The 16384-nt window shown below is 40.6% G+C and overlaps 1 protein-coding gene across 1 annotated transcript in view; it reads left to right on the top strand.

The window, feature by feature from the left end:
* The window catches only part of LOC126336000 (uncharacterized), a 113030-nt gene that overhangs the window by 53665 nt on the left and 42981 nt on the right, over positions 1-16384 (top strand). Inside the window, exon 3 of the mRNA XM_049999478.1 lies at positions 12362-12455. Within this exon, the coding sequence (XP_049855435.1) occupies positions 12362-12455 (94 nt within the window). The remainder of the gene's footprint in view (positions 1-12361; positions 12456-16384) is intronic.

A 16384-nucleotide genomic window follows, 5' to 3' on the forward strand; every position in this document is an offset into this window, starting at 1 on the left:
ATAGTGGCTGCGTGAGGCATGCTAGAATGTCCGATATGGAAGAGAATGTGTTACACGCGACTGGTGACAATCCTGCCTCTAGTAGTCAACGCGTTGCCCGAGCTCTGAACACTAGCCAATCAACTGTTTTGTGAGTCATACTTGAACATGAATTGAACCCGTATCATCTTCAGAACGTGAATTCAATGCAGCCAGCAGACATAGCATTTCGAGTGGCGTTTTCTATAGCAAAGTACAGAAACCCTAATTTTCCGCCAGCCGCTGTGACCGAGCGGTTTAGTCCGGTCGCAGGTTCGAATCCTACCTGGGGCATGGATGTGTGTGATGTCTTTAGGTTAGTTACGTTTACGTAGTTCTAAGTAGTTGTAAGTTCTAGGGGACTGATGACCTCAGATGTTAAGTCCCATAGTGCTCAGTCATTTGTGCCTAATATTCCTCGCTTTTGTGTTTACGGACGAGGCCACATTCGCATGCGTAATAACAGGAGTAGCCAAGAAGGTCGCGACGAAAATCCACTATGTCACACTCCTATCAACAGAAGTTTGACGTGAATGTATGGGGCAGGTTTGTCAACGATTTCGTGACTGCATCTCACCTACTGTTCAACAACCTTCGGTCTTGTCGTGGTACAGTCTTTGCCTCTGCGCATTGTGATACATTTTTAGTTGAAGTACAGTAGGTCATGGATGTATTCAGTAGTGCTTTGTATATGTTAAATGAAAAACAATTGTTCGTAAACACTAGCAAGGTTGAATATGACGCATGCATTGGAAAGCGAAGAGAATGTAACATTATTATGTTTGAAGTGAAGTAGTTTGAGATAAGACTGCAGCCGTGCGCAGCTAATTTTTTAGAATAATTGTCAGCTAATTAACTTGATCAGAGCTCAGAGACCACCCCACTTCCCTGAATCCTGCGTTAAGATATCAACGTACTAAGCTGTCTGATTTTCTTAGACATTCTGTTAACACTCTATCCTTTTCAAATCATTGTTCATGTTGTTGAGCAAAGCATTGTTCAGACGCAATTTTGTGTGTGAAGATGACGCGGAATGTCATTTCATAGGAATATTTACTCTCCCCATCGCACAGTTTAAAGAATATTTATCATCTCACATTACTACTGCGTATCATGTGGTATGCAACAGTACGAATATATACCGAGGGATCAAAAAGTCAGTATAAATTTGAAAAGTTAACAAAACCACGGAATAATGTGGAGAGGTAAAAATTGACACACATGCTTGGAATGACATGTGGTTTTATTAGAACCAAAGAAAAACAGTTCACAAAATGTCCGACAGATGGCGCTGAACAGCAAAACTGCTATCGTGAGAGGTGAGAGGTACGCCGATATGTTGTAGAATCGCATCATCCCCAGCCTGGCTGATAAACACCTGTTGGAACGTTCGATGTTTATGCAGGATGGCACTCCACACCATATTGCTAGACGCGTGAAAAGATCTCTTGCCCGCGACGTTTGGTGATGATCGTGTGCTCAGCCGCCACTTTCGTCATGCTTGGCCTTTCAGGTTACACCTCAGTCCGTGAGATTATTTGCTTTGGGATTAGCTGAAGTCGCAAGTGTATCGTTATTGACCGACATCTCTAGGGATGCTGAAAGACAACATCCGATGCCAATGCCTCACCATAACTCCGGACATGCTTTACAGTGCTGTTCACTACATTATTCCTCCACTACAGCTATTGTTGAGATTGGTGGACATATTATTTCCTGTAAAGAACATCATCTTTGCTTTGTCTTACTTTGTTATGCTAATTATTGCTATTCTGTTGAGATGAAGCTCCATCTGCCGGAAATTTTTTGAACTTATGTATTTTTCAGTTCTAATAAAACCCTATGTCATTCCAAGCATGTGTGTCAATTTGTACCCCTCTATCTACATTACTCCGTAATTTATTCAGATTTCAAATTTGTACTGACTTTTTGATCACACTGTGTTTAGAAATAGTTATGTAGCTTAGCCGCTGCGTGCTTGCTGTTAGTTGTGCTTTCTAAAAATCTGCAACAATACTATCAAAATGCGAGGCTGCGCATTTAATATAACGACACGTTGTATCCAGACCAGCTAGAGTTCAATTCAAATTAGGTTCTGTTTGGTCAAAGGTAAGCGTACGAGTTAAAGTTCGATAACAGTTCATTGGTACATAGTTTTGGTAATGCGTAGATTTCTTTATAGAATGGAAGGTAATTCTAGGCTAAATTTCAGATAGTAGTCTATACTAGGGAGGTTATAAGCTTTTCTTCAACATATCCTCCCACAGTTCCTAAGAGGATCTGCCGCCAAGAATTCGTCAGCTTATAAGTTTTCAGCGTGACGGGGTGCCGGCACACATACCACTCGGCGTTAGGAAGCGGGAGATATCGAAAGAATCCGAATAACCTCTGAAAGTTTGTCGTTGACGTTCGTTTTCATACTGTGTATTTGGCGTTTTTCTTGGTTGTCACACTGTTCACTTTAAATAATGGCGATTCCCAGGCATGATGTTTACAGAACTGTGCCGAAACAATGTCTGCAATCTTCTTTTGTCATTGCCTCATATAGCCCTCATCGAACTGCAGAACTGAGACAGTTCGCAGAATAACATAATCACGTCTGGAGTACACGTGCCCGCTACGCCCCACCGGTTTCCACAAGGACGGCAGCACCCTTTGCTGTACAACGGAATTCCAACAGTAGTTAGCCGTTTATCTCTTTGTTGAGAAGACTCGCAAAGGCTTGCTGGATTCACTTTCACTTTTACACGACAGAACTATCATAGAGCTATTGGGATCTTCTCAAAGTATGGGGTACAATACTGCTGAGATAGATACTGTGAAGATGAATATAACAGTAATTGTGAAAGAGATGAAACAGTATAAACATCTTTGGTGCAATAATAATCAGGTGAAAGTAGGAGTGGATATGACTGAAACAAAAGGTTTGTCCCATAACTGTATTTAACAGTTGGAAGAAATTATAAGGGAAAAACAAAGGCCCTCGTTCTGAAGGCATTATTGCGGAACAACCGAAACATGGAAGAATGGCACTGAATCTTGCTTCCTGCATGTCATACGTATAAGAGTACGCTGGCTTGGAAACAGGATACCGAAGCAGTCGAAGACAGCAAACGTAGTATCAGTCTTCAAGAAAGGAGATAGAGGCAGCACACAAAATTAGATGAATAAGTATCTTGAACCAAGATATAAAATATATGCGAAGATAACTTCGTTATCTGAAGTTCCAAATGGATGTAGGAAAGGAAAACCCTGCTCAGATAACATACATCCAATAAATAAAATATTGGATAAAGAGGGAATATCGCCTTCCAACATACAAGGGTTGGGCAAAAAATGTGGGTACACTGCAATAAATGCATGTTTGAACCTAAAAGCAGATGATAGACAAGCCTGCAAGCTGTGCTGTTGTAACTGACTACGAACAACTCCTGCGCAACATGTTGCATGCGTCAGTCGTGAATTCGGAGGTAAATTAATGGTGCTCGTATGGTCGTGCTTCCGTGGCCAAGGGAGACGAGGTTTTCGATGTTTCAAGAGGCACACTGCATCGAAGGTTGTGAAAGGTGGCTACACTGAGTCACAGCGCAAGAGATTGCGCCAAAGATTATTATTCCGCCGCCTCCACTGGTGCAGTAGTAGTTCAGAGGATGTCGAGGGCAGTTGTTCTGTTGGACGAGAGAGTAGATGCTGTTCGGTTGGTGTAATGTATATATGGAAGAAGTTGCAATTGTCAGAGTGTATTTGAGGGGATGGGCTTCTGGTTTATGATGCTGGTGTAATGGAAAATATTGGCCAATATATGAGGTAAAAAGATATTAGTTTTTTAATGACAATGCCTCTTGCTCACAGGTAGTCAACAAAGCATCTGGCTCATGTTCGTTAATTAGACTTGTGATTCTGGTTTCTATGTGCAATTATAGTATTTTAAATTAGTTCACTGTAAATGGTGTTTAAGTATTCTGTCGTATTGAGAAAGACCCGAGCCAGATACATGTACGTTTAGTCATACTACCACACACAGAACAGTTACACTTGTGCTTTGTTGTTTTGTAGCTTTTAGAGTTGCAGGGGACTTAATCAATTGTGTTAATGGAAATTCCTTGTCATTCTTTATTTTTATTTTATGCAGTCAGATTGCGTGTTAATACTAGCCAGGGCCAACCGGTTATGAGACTTGGTAACCGGTCACACAGCTACTAGAATTATTGCATTTATTCATTGCTATTAGTCCTTTCTTTCTAATTAAGTTCCCATGCAGTTGATAGCGCACACAGGGAAAAGGAAAAACGTCGCCTGCTAAGTCACAATGCGGACGAAAATGTATTTTGACGGCGGACCGTGACAGAACGTCATTGAAAATGACAGTGACGAAAATGAGACCACTGCTGTCAATGGCGCTGTAGAACCGAACATCATACTCTCGAATCCTGTCAGCACCTAAACAAAACAAGAAGGGCATTTTAGGGCGAGCTGAAATTCCAAAACCACTCCATTGATACAAATTACCGTAACAGGTAAAAGTGATACCGAAGCCATAAAGCCCGGGCTTTGGAACAGTAATCACACACTCCTTGCATCTTCTGTAAAATAGTTGCAAACTCTCAACAAAGGCGTTTTGTGGAGACGCTCGAAGGACTGCGGTCATAAGCTGTTGGATATCCAGTTCATTACATGAGATACGATCAGTTGTACCAATACGATCCGGGAACCAAGCGACAGTCAACCGTTTTCTCCGCCTTCTCTCCCCCTCCCTCCCAAAAAAAGTGGGTTGACTGATGAAGACGCTGTTCTGACCTTTTCCGACATCAAAGGCTTCATCCACCATAAATTTCTAACAGATGGAGGCACGGAAGCCGATGAACACCATGTCGCTATAGTTTGGTCTCTAGATAGTACTGCTGGCATCATCTCCTGTGCCGATGTCAAGGGATTACGATGTGCTTGGTGCACTTAAGGAGAATCCTCCCATTTGGTTGTCTGACGTGATCGATCAGTACATTGATGAAGAGCATGCCTGTCGTCACCCAAACCAACATCGGGCCAGTCACATTCGAATGCCCCATGAATCCGGATATTGAACGATTCGACCAGCCGGAGAAATATACCCTCACACTGAGCCCCCTTTCAAGCTCTGTCAGGTACTGATAAAGCAAACATAACGAGTACGTACCTACGTGTCCTTCAGTGATCACTCAATATCTAACGCTCTTTACACATACGCCAACGTGCCTGATAACATCACTGAATACGAAAAGCACTCATACACTGTGGTGGCTGTTCCATGTATCACAGAACTGCAGCTCTATAATCGTGTACATACTCATTAGTGGTGTGTACAAGTCCGAAGTTACATTGACATCTGGCCATCTCATCTTCTTAGTCAAACAGTTTATAGTGTACTAAAAACATCTGTACAACTTATCTCTTTCGTTTTTTATCTCTTTCGTTTTTTATCTCTTTCGTTTTTTATCTCTTTCGTTTTTTATCTCTTTCGTTTTTTATCTCTTTCGTTTTTTATCTCTTTCGTTTTTTATCTCTTTCGTTTTTTATCTCTTTCGTTTTTTATCTCTTTCGTTTTTTATCTCTTTCGTTTTTTATCTCTTTCGTTTTTTATCTCTTTCGTTTTTTATCTCTTTCGTTTATCTCTTTCGTTTATCTCTTTCGTTTTTTTTATCTCTTTCGTTTTTTTTATCTCTTTCGTTTTTTTTATCTCTTTCGTTTTTTTTATCTCTTTCGTTTTTTTTATCTCTTTCGTTTTTTTTATCTCTTTCGTTTTTTTTATCTCTTTCGTTTTTTTTTATCTCTTTCGTTTTTTTTTATCTCTTTCGTTTTTTTTTATCTCTTTCGTTTTTTTTTATCTCTTTCGTTTTTTTTTATCTCTTTCGTTTTTTTTTATCCCTTTCGTTTTTTTTTATCCCTTTCGTTTTTTTATCCCTTTCGTTTTTGCCCCGTTGACCCATGTGGTGTGGATAGGTTTGCTGAAGAACAACTGGCCAATTGCAGCTCGTGTATGGCTTCTCTGAATGCTGAGCTGTTGCTGCATTGACGACAACCACATCACAGTACTTTTGTGCTTGAGGCTTGTCTCTGTGTTTTGTGTTGCACGTTTTGGTAATTGCATATTTCAGGCTTTTTCACTGTTGTGAGCGTATTTTCACAGAAACAATGTTGATTTGGTTAAGAAATCGAATAAGTCACTATTGATTTGAATAGTCCGAAGGAATTCAGCCTGTTGGATTCGTCTATGAGGTGTGATGTTTCGGCAAGAATACATTGGGAAAAATCGGAGGAGAAGGGACATCAGGGAATAACTTACATTGTACTGGAGACAGCTGTAGAGGGTAAAAACTGTCGAGGAAGACAGAGATTGGCATAAATAAAGCAAATAATAGACGTCGTAGGTTGCAGCTGCTACTCTCAGATGAAAAGCTAGGCACAGAACAACTCGCGGCGGGCAGCATCAGACCAGTCAGAAGACTGATGGCTCAAAAGTAAAAAAAAAGACGTTTAGTACATATATAAACATTTATCAACTGTATCATGCAGCCTTTTTAAAGATAAAAATATGTTCTAAGAACGGCACGTATGAAACGGAGTTATGTGGATACCTTGTGAACTGTTATATTCCGCATCTGTCTATATATATATAGCTCTGATTCTCTCCTCATCAGAACTTGTAAAATAACGATGTCAATGAACGCGTGCTTTTCTTCTTGTGCTTCGCTTGAACCAGTGCAGTAAGGCATCTCTTTCAATACTTGTTGATGACGTTTTGTCCAGATTTAATTCTTTTTCATAGGGTTCACTGACTGAATACTGCAGTTGCGTTTGAATGATGAAACGAGTACGGTTCGCAGAGTTTGTGTTCTTAAACGGTCTCACAGTTGTGTAAACAAGATGAACTGATTCCTCGGATAGTTTCTTGAATAAAGTACCATTTCGGAATAAACTGAGTTAATCAAGAATTTTGTGCCACTGTAATTCAGAATGAAAATAAGTCCGCAAAGCTCTCGCACTTAATTGTTAGATTCTTTGGGAGTATTCTAAAGCTGAAAAGTACAATGCTCTGTCTCTACGTTAACCATCCAAAAATTTGTTTCGTATATCTACAGCCCTAAAGATTTGAAACACATAGTTTCACTGAATATTTGGACACCCTGTTATGATTAAAGTACGTTCAATAAGAATTTCGTGTCAGAACTGAGTACACAATTTCATTATCTGTTTTATTACTTGCTGGATTTATTTGGTACGTTTGTGAACGAAGGAGATCTATGGATTGTGATTTTTCCATTTCATTTTTTGTAACTTACTAATCTGAAGGCTAGTGATGTCTGGCATTACGATTCCCAGAGGATGTTCTCAAAATCCGACCTACATCTTGTGGTAACGGACCTGTCATATGCCTTCGTTTTTTTAAGTGTTTTTACCATGGGCTATGGAACTGGTCACCTAGGCATGTGGCAGCCCCTTTGGCGAGTTTCACAGCTATGTGGCTGCAACAGAGTATCAAGCAAAATTTACGGGCTGCGTCTTACGGCAGCACGTGTCGTCTTTCATCATCACAGCACTGCGAGAGGAGTGCAGACGCACGCTTCTGACGCAGGTAATCAAACGCTTCTGGCAACATGCAAGGCTCTGTCGCTCACCATTACGGCAGTAGGTTTAGGTCACGGGTACACACTGCGTCGACAAGCGTAGTATTCATCGAGCGACGAACTACAGAAAAGTATGGTTTTTAGGCAAGACTTCTTACAAAGTCATAAGAGGTGAGGCAGGTGAATTGCCCTCAGACGTCAGGAAGAATGTAATAATTCTATTTCCAGGCGAGACATATACTGACAAGTGTGAATACTAAAAAGCTATCAGTTGAACAAGTGATGGTTGCAAAATATTGACATGAATTATATACAGAACGGAGAAAGTTGTATGGAACGACATTAAGGACTGCCACTTGGGCCCTGTAAAAATACAGGGATACGTACGGAAATACTAACCCTACGACTTACCTTAAAAGACAGGACGAAGGAAGACAAATCTACGATCACGGCAGTTTTAGATTTAGAGGAAATTCTGACACATTGAGTGGACTACACTCCGTCACATGTTGAAGGTCGCAGGGATAAATAACGAAAGGTTATTTACAACTTGTACAGAAACCGGACTACAGTAAAGTCGGACACGAAATGGAACCATAGTTGAGGAGGGAATGGGACAGGGTAGTACCTCGTCACCGCTGTTATTCAGTCTATGCATTTGGCTAACCGTGAAAGTAACGAAGAAGGAATTTGGTAAGGGAATTAAACTTCGGTTACAAGGCATAAAAATTTTGCTGTTTGCAGATGATACATAGTTCTGTTAGACACCGTTAAGCACTTGGAAGAACAGCACAGAACGGATAATGTCTTGAAAAGAATTACAAGACTAAGATCAATAAATGTAAAACGAGGACAATTAAATGTGGTCGATATAAATTAGGTGATTATGAGTAAATTAGAATGTGACGAACTAAAAGCTGTAAATGACTCTTGCAATTTTCACCGTAAAATATCTGATGATGGCCGAAGTAGATAGGATATGAAACGGAGACTTGACATATCAAGAAAATCATTTTCCAAAAATATCAGTTAGTGTGTTAGAAAGCCTTTTCTGAAGATGTTTGTGTGAAGTGTAGCTTTGTATGAAAGTGAAACGTGTACGATTAGTAATTCAGAAAAGAAGAGAATAGAAGCTTTTGAAATGTGGTGCTGAAGACAGGTATATCCCGTAACTAACAAGAAAATACTGAATCGAGCAGGGAAGAAAGTAATTTATGGCACAACTTGACTAAAAGAACTGATCGGTTGGTACGAAACGCTCTGAGCGGTCTAGAAATTGCCAGTTTGGTATCGAAGAGAAGTGTGGGACACACAAATTACAGAGGGAGACAGACATTAATGTAGTAAACACGTTGCGATAGATGTAAGTTGCAATAGTTACCGAGAAAGGAAGAGGTTTGCACAGGGTGGATTTTCCTGTAGAGATCGGACTGAAGACCGCCATATTGATGATGATGATGATGATGATGATGATGATGATGATGATGATGATGATGATGATGATGATGATGATGATGATGATGATGATGATGATGATGATGATGGTAGCGGTATTCTCAGCTCTAAATGACTTATAACCAGGTGCGGGTGTTGAGCAAAATGGTTATTTACCTCAAGCGCCTTTTTCCCCTTTTTCCCCTTTGTCCACTATGTGATGACTTTGTACCTATGATCTTTCTTCGTTACATATTAGCTAAAGTGGAGTCCGACTTTCGTTCCTTGTTGAAGGAATACTTCCTACCTATAACGACTTACACTTTCATTTACACGCTTTTGATCTGTAGGTAAGACTTGAGTGCTGAGCACTATACACCTTGGTACTCTGCGGTTAGCAACTCGACTGCCGTATTCTCTATAAGCAGCAGCAGCAGCAGCAGCCTTTCCATTACAAAATTCGTGCAGAAATGTACTATCGGCATACTCAGTGTTTAATACTTGCATCATGCTTAAACGATACAGTAGAATTGGCCAAGAAATCACGATTACTATCACAGTTGGAAAATTCAGTTACCGGAACTCTAGCACAGCTCCACAAGTTGAACTTCAGAACGACACAGACGGTCGATAAACAAACCTGTAGTAACAGAATACCAAATGCCAAATGAAAACTTGCCAGTCACGAGTTGTATCTCTGTAACAAAAATTGGACACATGTTAGGTGTTCAACCACCTACTAAAATAGTAACTACTGGCTGACAAAACCCAGCATTGAACGGCTATTCATTTTGCCAGTTTTCTATTGGAAACGAAAAACGGAATAAACTGTCTGTAGTGTACTATCAAAAATATTTCATTTCCATGTGTTAGTGAAAATACCTTTGGAATTATGAAACAGTCGTGCAAAAAAATGTGCGTGATGTAGAAATGTATAAGCACAGTACACAGATTAAGAAACAGTGTAGAAAATCTTTGTCCGTCCGAGCAGAAGGCTCAACGGTACGGACCCATCGCCGTGTCATTCTGAGCCGATAGGCGTCACTGGATGCGGATACGGAGGGGCATATGTGGGTAATACATCGATCTGCCAACAGCTATTAATTTTCGTGGCAGGAGCTCCAACTTCTTGATCAAGTGACTCCAGTATTTTCCTCGCAAGGGCTGAGGATACCTCACTTGCCAACAGTGCTCGCAGACACGAACAGTTACTAGTCCATGTATTAATTTAAATTTTAATGATGAACAGCCTCAGGTGCACCGTTCACCTAGAAATTTACCTAGGTTTCAGTCGGGATAACCCAATCTTCTTCAGAAATACAGTAGCTACCGTTTGTCCTTAGTGGACATCGTCAAGCTAAAACTACAAATACATAAATTATCGTCAGAATGTAAAACTTAGCTTGCACTGCGTCGACCCCACTTCGCGACCGCGATGCGCCAGCCACGAGTGCTGTACTGGATCTCACGAGTGCTGTACTGGATCTCACGAGTGCTGTACTGGATCTCACGAAGTGCTGTACTGGATCTCACGAAGTGCTGTACTGGATCTCACGAAGTGCTGTACTGGATCTCACGAAGTGCTGTACTGGATCTCACGAAGTGCTGTACTGGATCTCACGAAGTGCTGTACTGGATCTCACGAAGTGCTGTACTGGATCTCACGAAGTGCTGTACTGGATCTCACGAAGTGCTGTACTGGATCTCACGAAGTGCTGTACTGGATCTCACGAAGTGCTGTACTGGATCTCACGAAGTGCTGTACTGGATCTCACGAAGTGCTGTACTGGATCTCACGAAGTGCTGTACTGGATCTCACGAAGTGGGGCCGAGGCAGTGCAAGCTAAGTTTTACATTCTGACGATAATTTATGGATTTGTAATTTTAGTTTGACGATGTCCACTATGGACAACCGGTATATACTGTTATTCTGAAATAGGTTGGGTTATCCCGACTGAAATGTAGGTAAATTTCTAGGTAAACGATGTAACTGAGGCTGTTCATTATTAAATCAAAATTAATATTTATACAGTTGCTGACAGGGCCGCGAAATGTTGAAGATATTTACTAATCCAAGTGCTAGTTAAGCCCAACAGCGCTAAACTTCGTTGATCTCATGGGAAGAGATACTACCGCGACAAGGCCGTTGGGAAGAAGCACAGTATGCAAAATACAATTCTGTCATGTTCATTTAACTCAGAACTTGATTTTATACAATATTTCCAGTTGCATGTCCAGCAGCAGTTTTTTGCGAATCTGTGTTTACTATATCATATCTCTTGAACTGCGTGTGGTATAATGATATATTTCTGTAAGTACATTCTGCTACATATGTGGATGCTGCCTATGAAATATGTTGCGAATAGTTACTAAAACGACGTAATAAATTTAAACCTCACGCCAGGTGCGGCAGTTCTTCACGTACCACAGTGTTTCTGACGTCATATCTCCTGATCTATGCGTAATAAGTGGTATAATTTTTGGTAACATTCAGCGACATGTGTGGCTAACGTCTGCAAAATGTCTTTCGAATTGATTTAGTTGGAAAGAAGTAATAAATTTAGACGCCACGGATCTGTGTTCACGAGGTAATATTTCCTCATATATGTTTCGTACCACGTTGCAATTCTGTAGGTACATTTCGCACCACGTATGGATACTGTCTGGGAAATTTACTGCTTATAGAGTTGGTAGCATATTTGTCATGAGCGATGCAGCAGTTTTTCTCACGTCACTTTTTATTACATCATGTCACACGACCTATGATAAGTAGGTGGTTTTTATAACATGTATAGATTCTTGCAGTGACCAGCTGTATTTACGAGCTGCGGGGCTTTACCTGTACAAAATAAGGGTGTCTCAAATTTCACGGTGCGCGGATGGTGAGAAATGTGAAAAGCTTCTGTCGACCGTTTTGTGCTCAAATAAGTCACCCCCTGCCGTTGAAGGCCTGTACGGCCTTTTATTTCATTCAGAATGGCATAATTTCATCGGTAGGCACTTGAACGAATCTAATTCTTTAAATAAATTTGCTCCTATAAAAGCACAATCATTTTTTCTGCAGCACTGATAGTACAGACAGTGCCATATGTTCAGTCTCCAACACAGGAAACATCGGCAGGTATTAATCGGTGTTGGCATCAGTTTCTGACGGCGCTTTGATACAACTCTATCATTCAGTTTCAAATTACGTGGAATGTCAGCAGAAGTTTCTACATCAATAATAGATATTTCATTTCATATGCGATATGAAATGAATCCATCTTCGTTAATAAATAAGCTTACCTCATTTCTGTGTTTTGTTGCAGCTGCTGGGATCGCTGATGGTGATCCTCGGTGCTGGTCCTCTAGTTCTAGATGCTCTGCCAGAGGATGAAGCGTTTTCTATCTACAAATACCAAGGTACGTACTCAAAAACTATGCGCAATTATACGTGACACCACCTTCCATCCTACTGTCAATGTAAACTACGTACTCCGTAATAAATTTGACGAAACTCTGGGTAACAGGTTCAGAATGATTGAAAAGAAATTTTTCAAAGATTAGTTTTCTTCAGCCACATCTGACGTGTGCATTCGAACAGCCCTTCTCTGTATAAAAGAACTATTCTAGAAACAGAAAATTTGTACTTTTCGGTAAAAGAAAAATGTCGGACCATTATTTATGCACTTGTTCTAATGACGATATGGGGGATAACAACGTACTTTAGATTTACCTTCAATGGGGCTCCATAAAATATAAGAAATATTTTGGGTCTCAGTTGGTTTTGGGACTGAGAATATGAACACGTGCGTGCAGTGAGGTCGAATATGCAAGGAGGTTGATTGGAGGGAAATGCTTCTGGATGTCAGTAATATTTTACACAAACTCTTGTTGGCAGTACCGTCGCTAATTCTATGCACCCAAAGTTGAATACTTACAGAAGACGGTCACATATGAAGTTTCAACACAGTGAGGCACCAGCAGTTTCGAGGTCTCCTCAGACTTCATATCGAAGCAGGTTTCGAATATGTAAGTGGAGGATTTGATTCCCGTACATTTTTGTTGCGGATGTGGGGTGACCACACGAGAAATATTCTTTACGATACAACCTTACATGCAAGGAACACCTGGCTGGATAGACCTTGTGGCAGAAATGATTTAGTGTAAACCGGATGTTTTCGTGAGAGTGTGTCAGTACTTAACATGTAATTACTGTCAGTGTAATAAACGTGTTAGTTGTCATATAGAGAATTTTGTGAGGGTAAATGCGTAACAAAATCAGTCTTGGCACGAAAGTTAATTACTTGAGAGTATTTTGTTTCTCCGGTAAGTAGTGACTTTCAGTGCGTTGCAGTTGGTGTCAGTGCTTATTTCATTCAGCCGCTGTAGTGCACATATCTAGCGACACGCCAGAACCTAGATATTGCGGTCGCCGATACATTCCAGTGTATAGGAGCTTACGTAGAGTTAACATTGAGGTTACCGGCGGTTTTTCTAAGAAACAAGTTATTCTAGGTCCTAATTGTTCAGATGCTGTTTTCTTTGCCTTATGTGGGTACTATTTTTGCTATTAGTAATGGATGATAATAGCAATTATAGCTGGCTCATTGCCTGGTTTTGTAGTACAAGAATCTTGGAAGATAGAGATATTGTAGGTTGCAAGAATTTTGAACTAGAGGGGTTTCTCAAGTACCGTATTTTCTTATGGGGTTGTTTCCGCAGACAAGCGTTAACCGTTCATACAAGGAGAAAGATGGTCAACGCTGGAAAATATGTTTAGATTTGGCGTACAGCTGCAAGAGATTCTTGTAAATTAATATCAGGGATTTATTACAGACGGTAAATGAAACCTTGGTCTTACCGAAACTGGAGCAGCGATTTTCTATTTCTTTTCATAACACTGAAACCTGCACTTTCTGAAATACGTCCCTACGTAAAACTGTATGTGGTCTAGTTACGTTCGCCCTTGTTCGTAATATCTATTCTGCGTTGTCGCGGGTGGCTTCTTGAGTGTTAGCAAGGCTGTGCAACAGCTTCCGTCTGAGCTGCCCTTCTCTATGAACGTATTCCCCTATCTATCGGTCCCCACTCTGCAGGCACGGCATCACACAGCGATGGCTAATGCTCACGACTTTCTGGGCAATTTCGTCATTTCATTAAGTATGAGAGTCTTAAACCACATTTCAAAGAAAAGAACTTTCGTAATTTCAATATGCCCGGCATCACGTTATTCCCAGTGTTTTGTTTTCCATGTAACCTTTAATTACCACTGCGAACAACGATGGCAAAAATACTAAGACGTATTCTATACAGACAAATGGAAAAACTGGTAGAAGCCGACTCGGGGAAGATCAGTTTGGATTCCGTAGAAATGTAGGAACACGCGAGGCATTATGAACCCTACGACTTACCTTAGAGAGGTTAAGGAAAGACAAACATACATTTATAGCATTTGTAAGCACAGAGAGCTCCTTTGACAATATTGACTGCAATACTCTCCTTCAAATTCTAAAGGTAGCAGGGGGTAAAATACAAGGAGCGAAAGGGTGTTTATAATTGGTGCAGAAGGCATATGTCAGTTACAATAGTCGAGGGGCATGAAAGGGAAGCAGCAATTGGGAACGAAGTGAGACAGGATTGTAGCCTAGTCCCGATATTATTCAATCTGTACATTGAACAAGCAGTAAAGGAAACAAAAGAAAAATTTGAAGTAGGAATTAGTCCAGGGAGAAGAAATAAAAATCTTGAGGTTTGCCGATAACATTGTAATTCTGTCAGAGACGGCAAAGGACTTGGAAGAGCAGTTGAACGGAAAGGACAAAGTCTTGAAAGGAGGATATAATATGAACATCAGCAAAAATCAAAACAAGGATAATGGAATGTGGTTCAATTAAATCAGGTGATGTTGAGGGAATTAGATTAGGAAATGACACTTGAAGTAGTAGATGAGTATTGCTATTTGCGCAGCAAAATAACTGATGATCGAATTAAACAGGGTATAAAATATAGACTGGCGATGTGGTCGTAGGTCCAGATTGAGGAGCAAATCCCCAACGTCATGTAACGTGTAAGTACATGAAATTACAGCATAAAAGTATTAACAAGTAAAATATATTTATGAACCCTACAAAGAGAAGCCATAAGGTTATGTAAACACAATCAGCCCTAAAACACAGGAATCAGCTTAACTTTTCAAGGCACTCCTCGACAGAATAGGAGTGAGCCATGAGGAAACTCTTCTTTTTAGATTTGAAAGCGAGTGGATTGCTGCAAGGATTTTTGAATTGTTGTGGTAGCTTACTGAAAATGGATGCAGCAGTATACTGCACACCTTTCTGCTGGACAGTCAAGTGGATCCAGATGCACATTAGATTTCTGCCTAGTATTAACTCAGTGAAAGCTGCTAAGTTTTGGGAATGAGCTGATATTTTTAACAAGAAACGACATAAAAAAATTTGAGGAGCCAGTCTCAGAATACGCAGACTATTGAACAGGGGTAGACAAGAGGTTCGTGAACTTCCACCACTTGTCCGAACCGCCCGTTCCTGAGCCAAAAATATGGTTTGAGAATGGGAAGAGTTATCCCAAAACGCAACACCATACTTCATAAGCGAATGAAAATAAGCGAAGTAGACTACTTTTCGTGTCAAACTAACACTTACGTAGATACCGCTCGAATAATAAAAATGGCGGAATTAAGTCTTTGAACAAGATTCTGAACGTGGGCTTTCCACGACAGATTACTGCCTATCTAAACAGTTAGAAATTTGAATTATTAAGTTTCACGAATCATATGCCAGTTCTGTGAAATTAAAATGTCGGGTTTTGTTGAATTATGTGCCAGAAACTGTAAAAACTGAGTCGTACTGTGATTTAGAGGTAGTTTGATTTCTACAAGCCACGAACTCGTTAACTGTACTAATTGAAACAGTGGCCAATGTTGCACACAACTTCCTTTACCACCTAACAAAATATATGTCACCTGTAATACAAGAGGGTACACCATTTATACAGTATAAATAAGGAACAGGACTGGCCCCAGCAATGATACCTGCGGTACCCTTCCCCTCCCTCCCTCCTCCCTCAGACTCCACATCATAGCCATTTTCTGCACTGTGGATAATAACCTTTTGCAGAGATGCCTTACGTACTCGTCGACGTGCTTTATGCACCTTTAAACGCCACCCTACAGTGGCGAATTGTATCAATTATAAAAGTAAGAAAGCCAGCTGGGCTGCTTTCACAAACACCTTCAACAGTTTTACTCCTCCTTCTGTTGTCAGGGGTAGCCTGCGCCGGCTGTCTGGCACTAAGGTCCACTCACCAGTTTCTGGCTTGACGGTCGCGAA

The sequence above is a fragment of the Schistocerca gregaria genome, chromosome 2, assembly GCF_023897955.1.
Source record: "Schistocerca gregaria isolate iqSchGreg1 chromosome 2, iqSchGreg1.2, whole genome shotgun sequence".
NCBI classification, from domain to species: domain Eukaryota; kingdom Metazoa; phylum Arthropoda; class Insecta; order Orthoptera; family Acrididae; genus Schistocerca; species Schistocerca gregaria.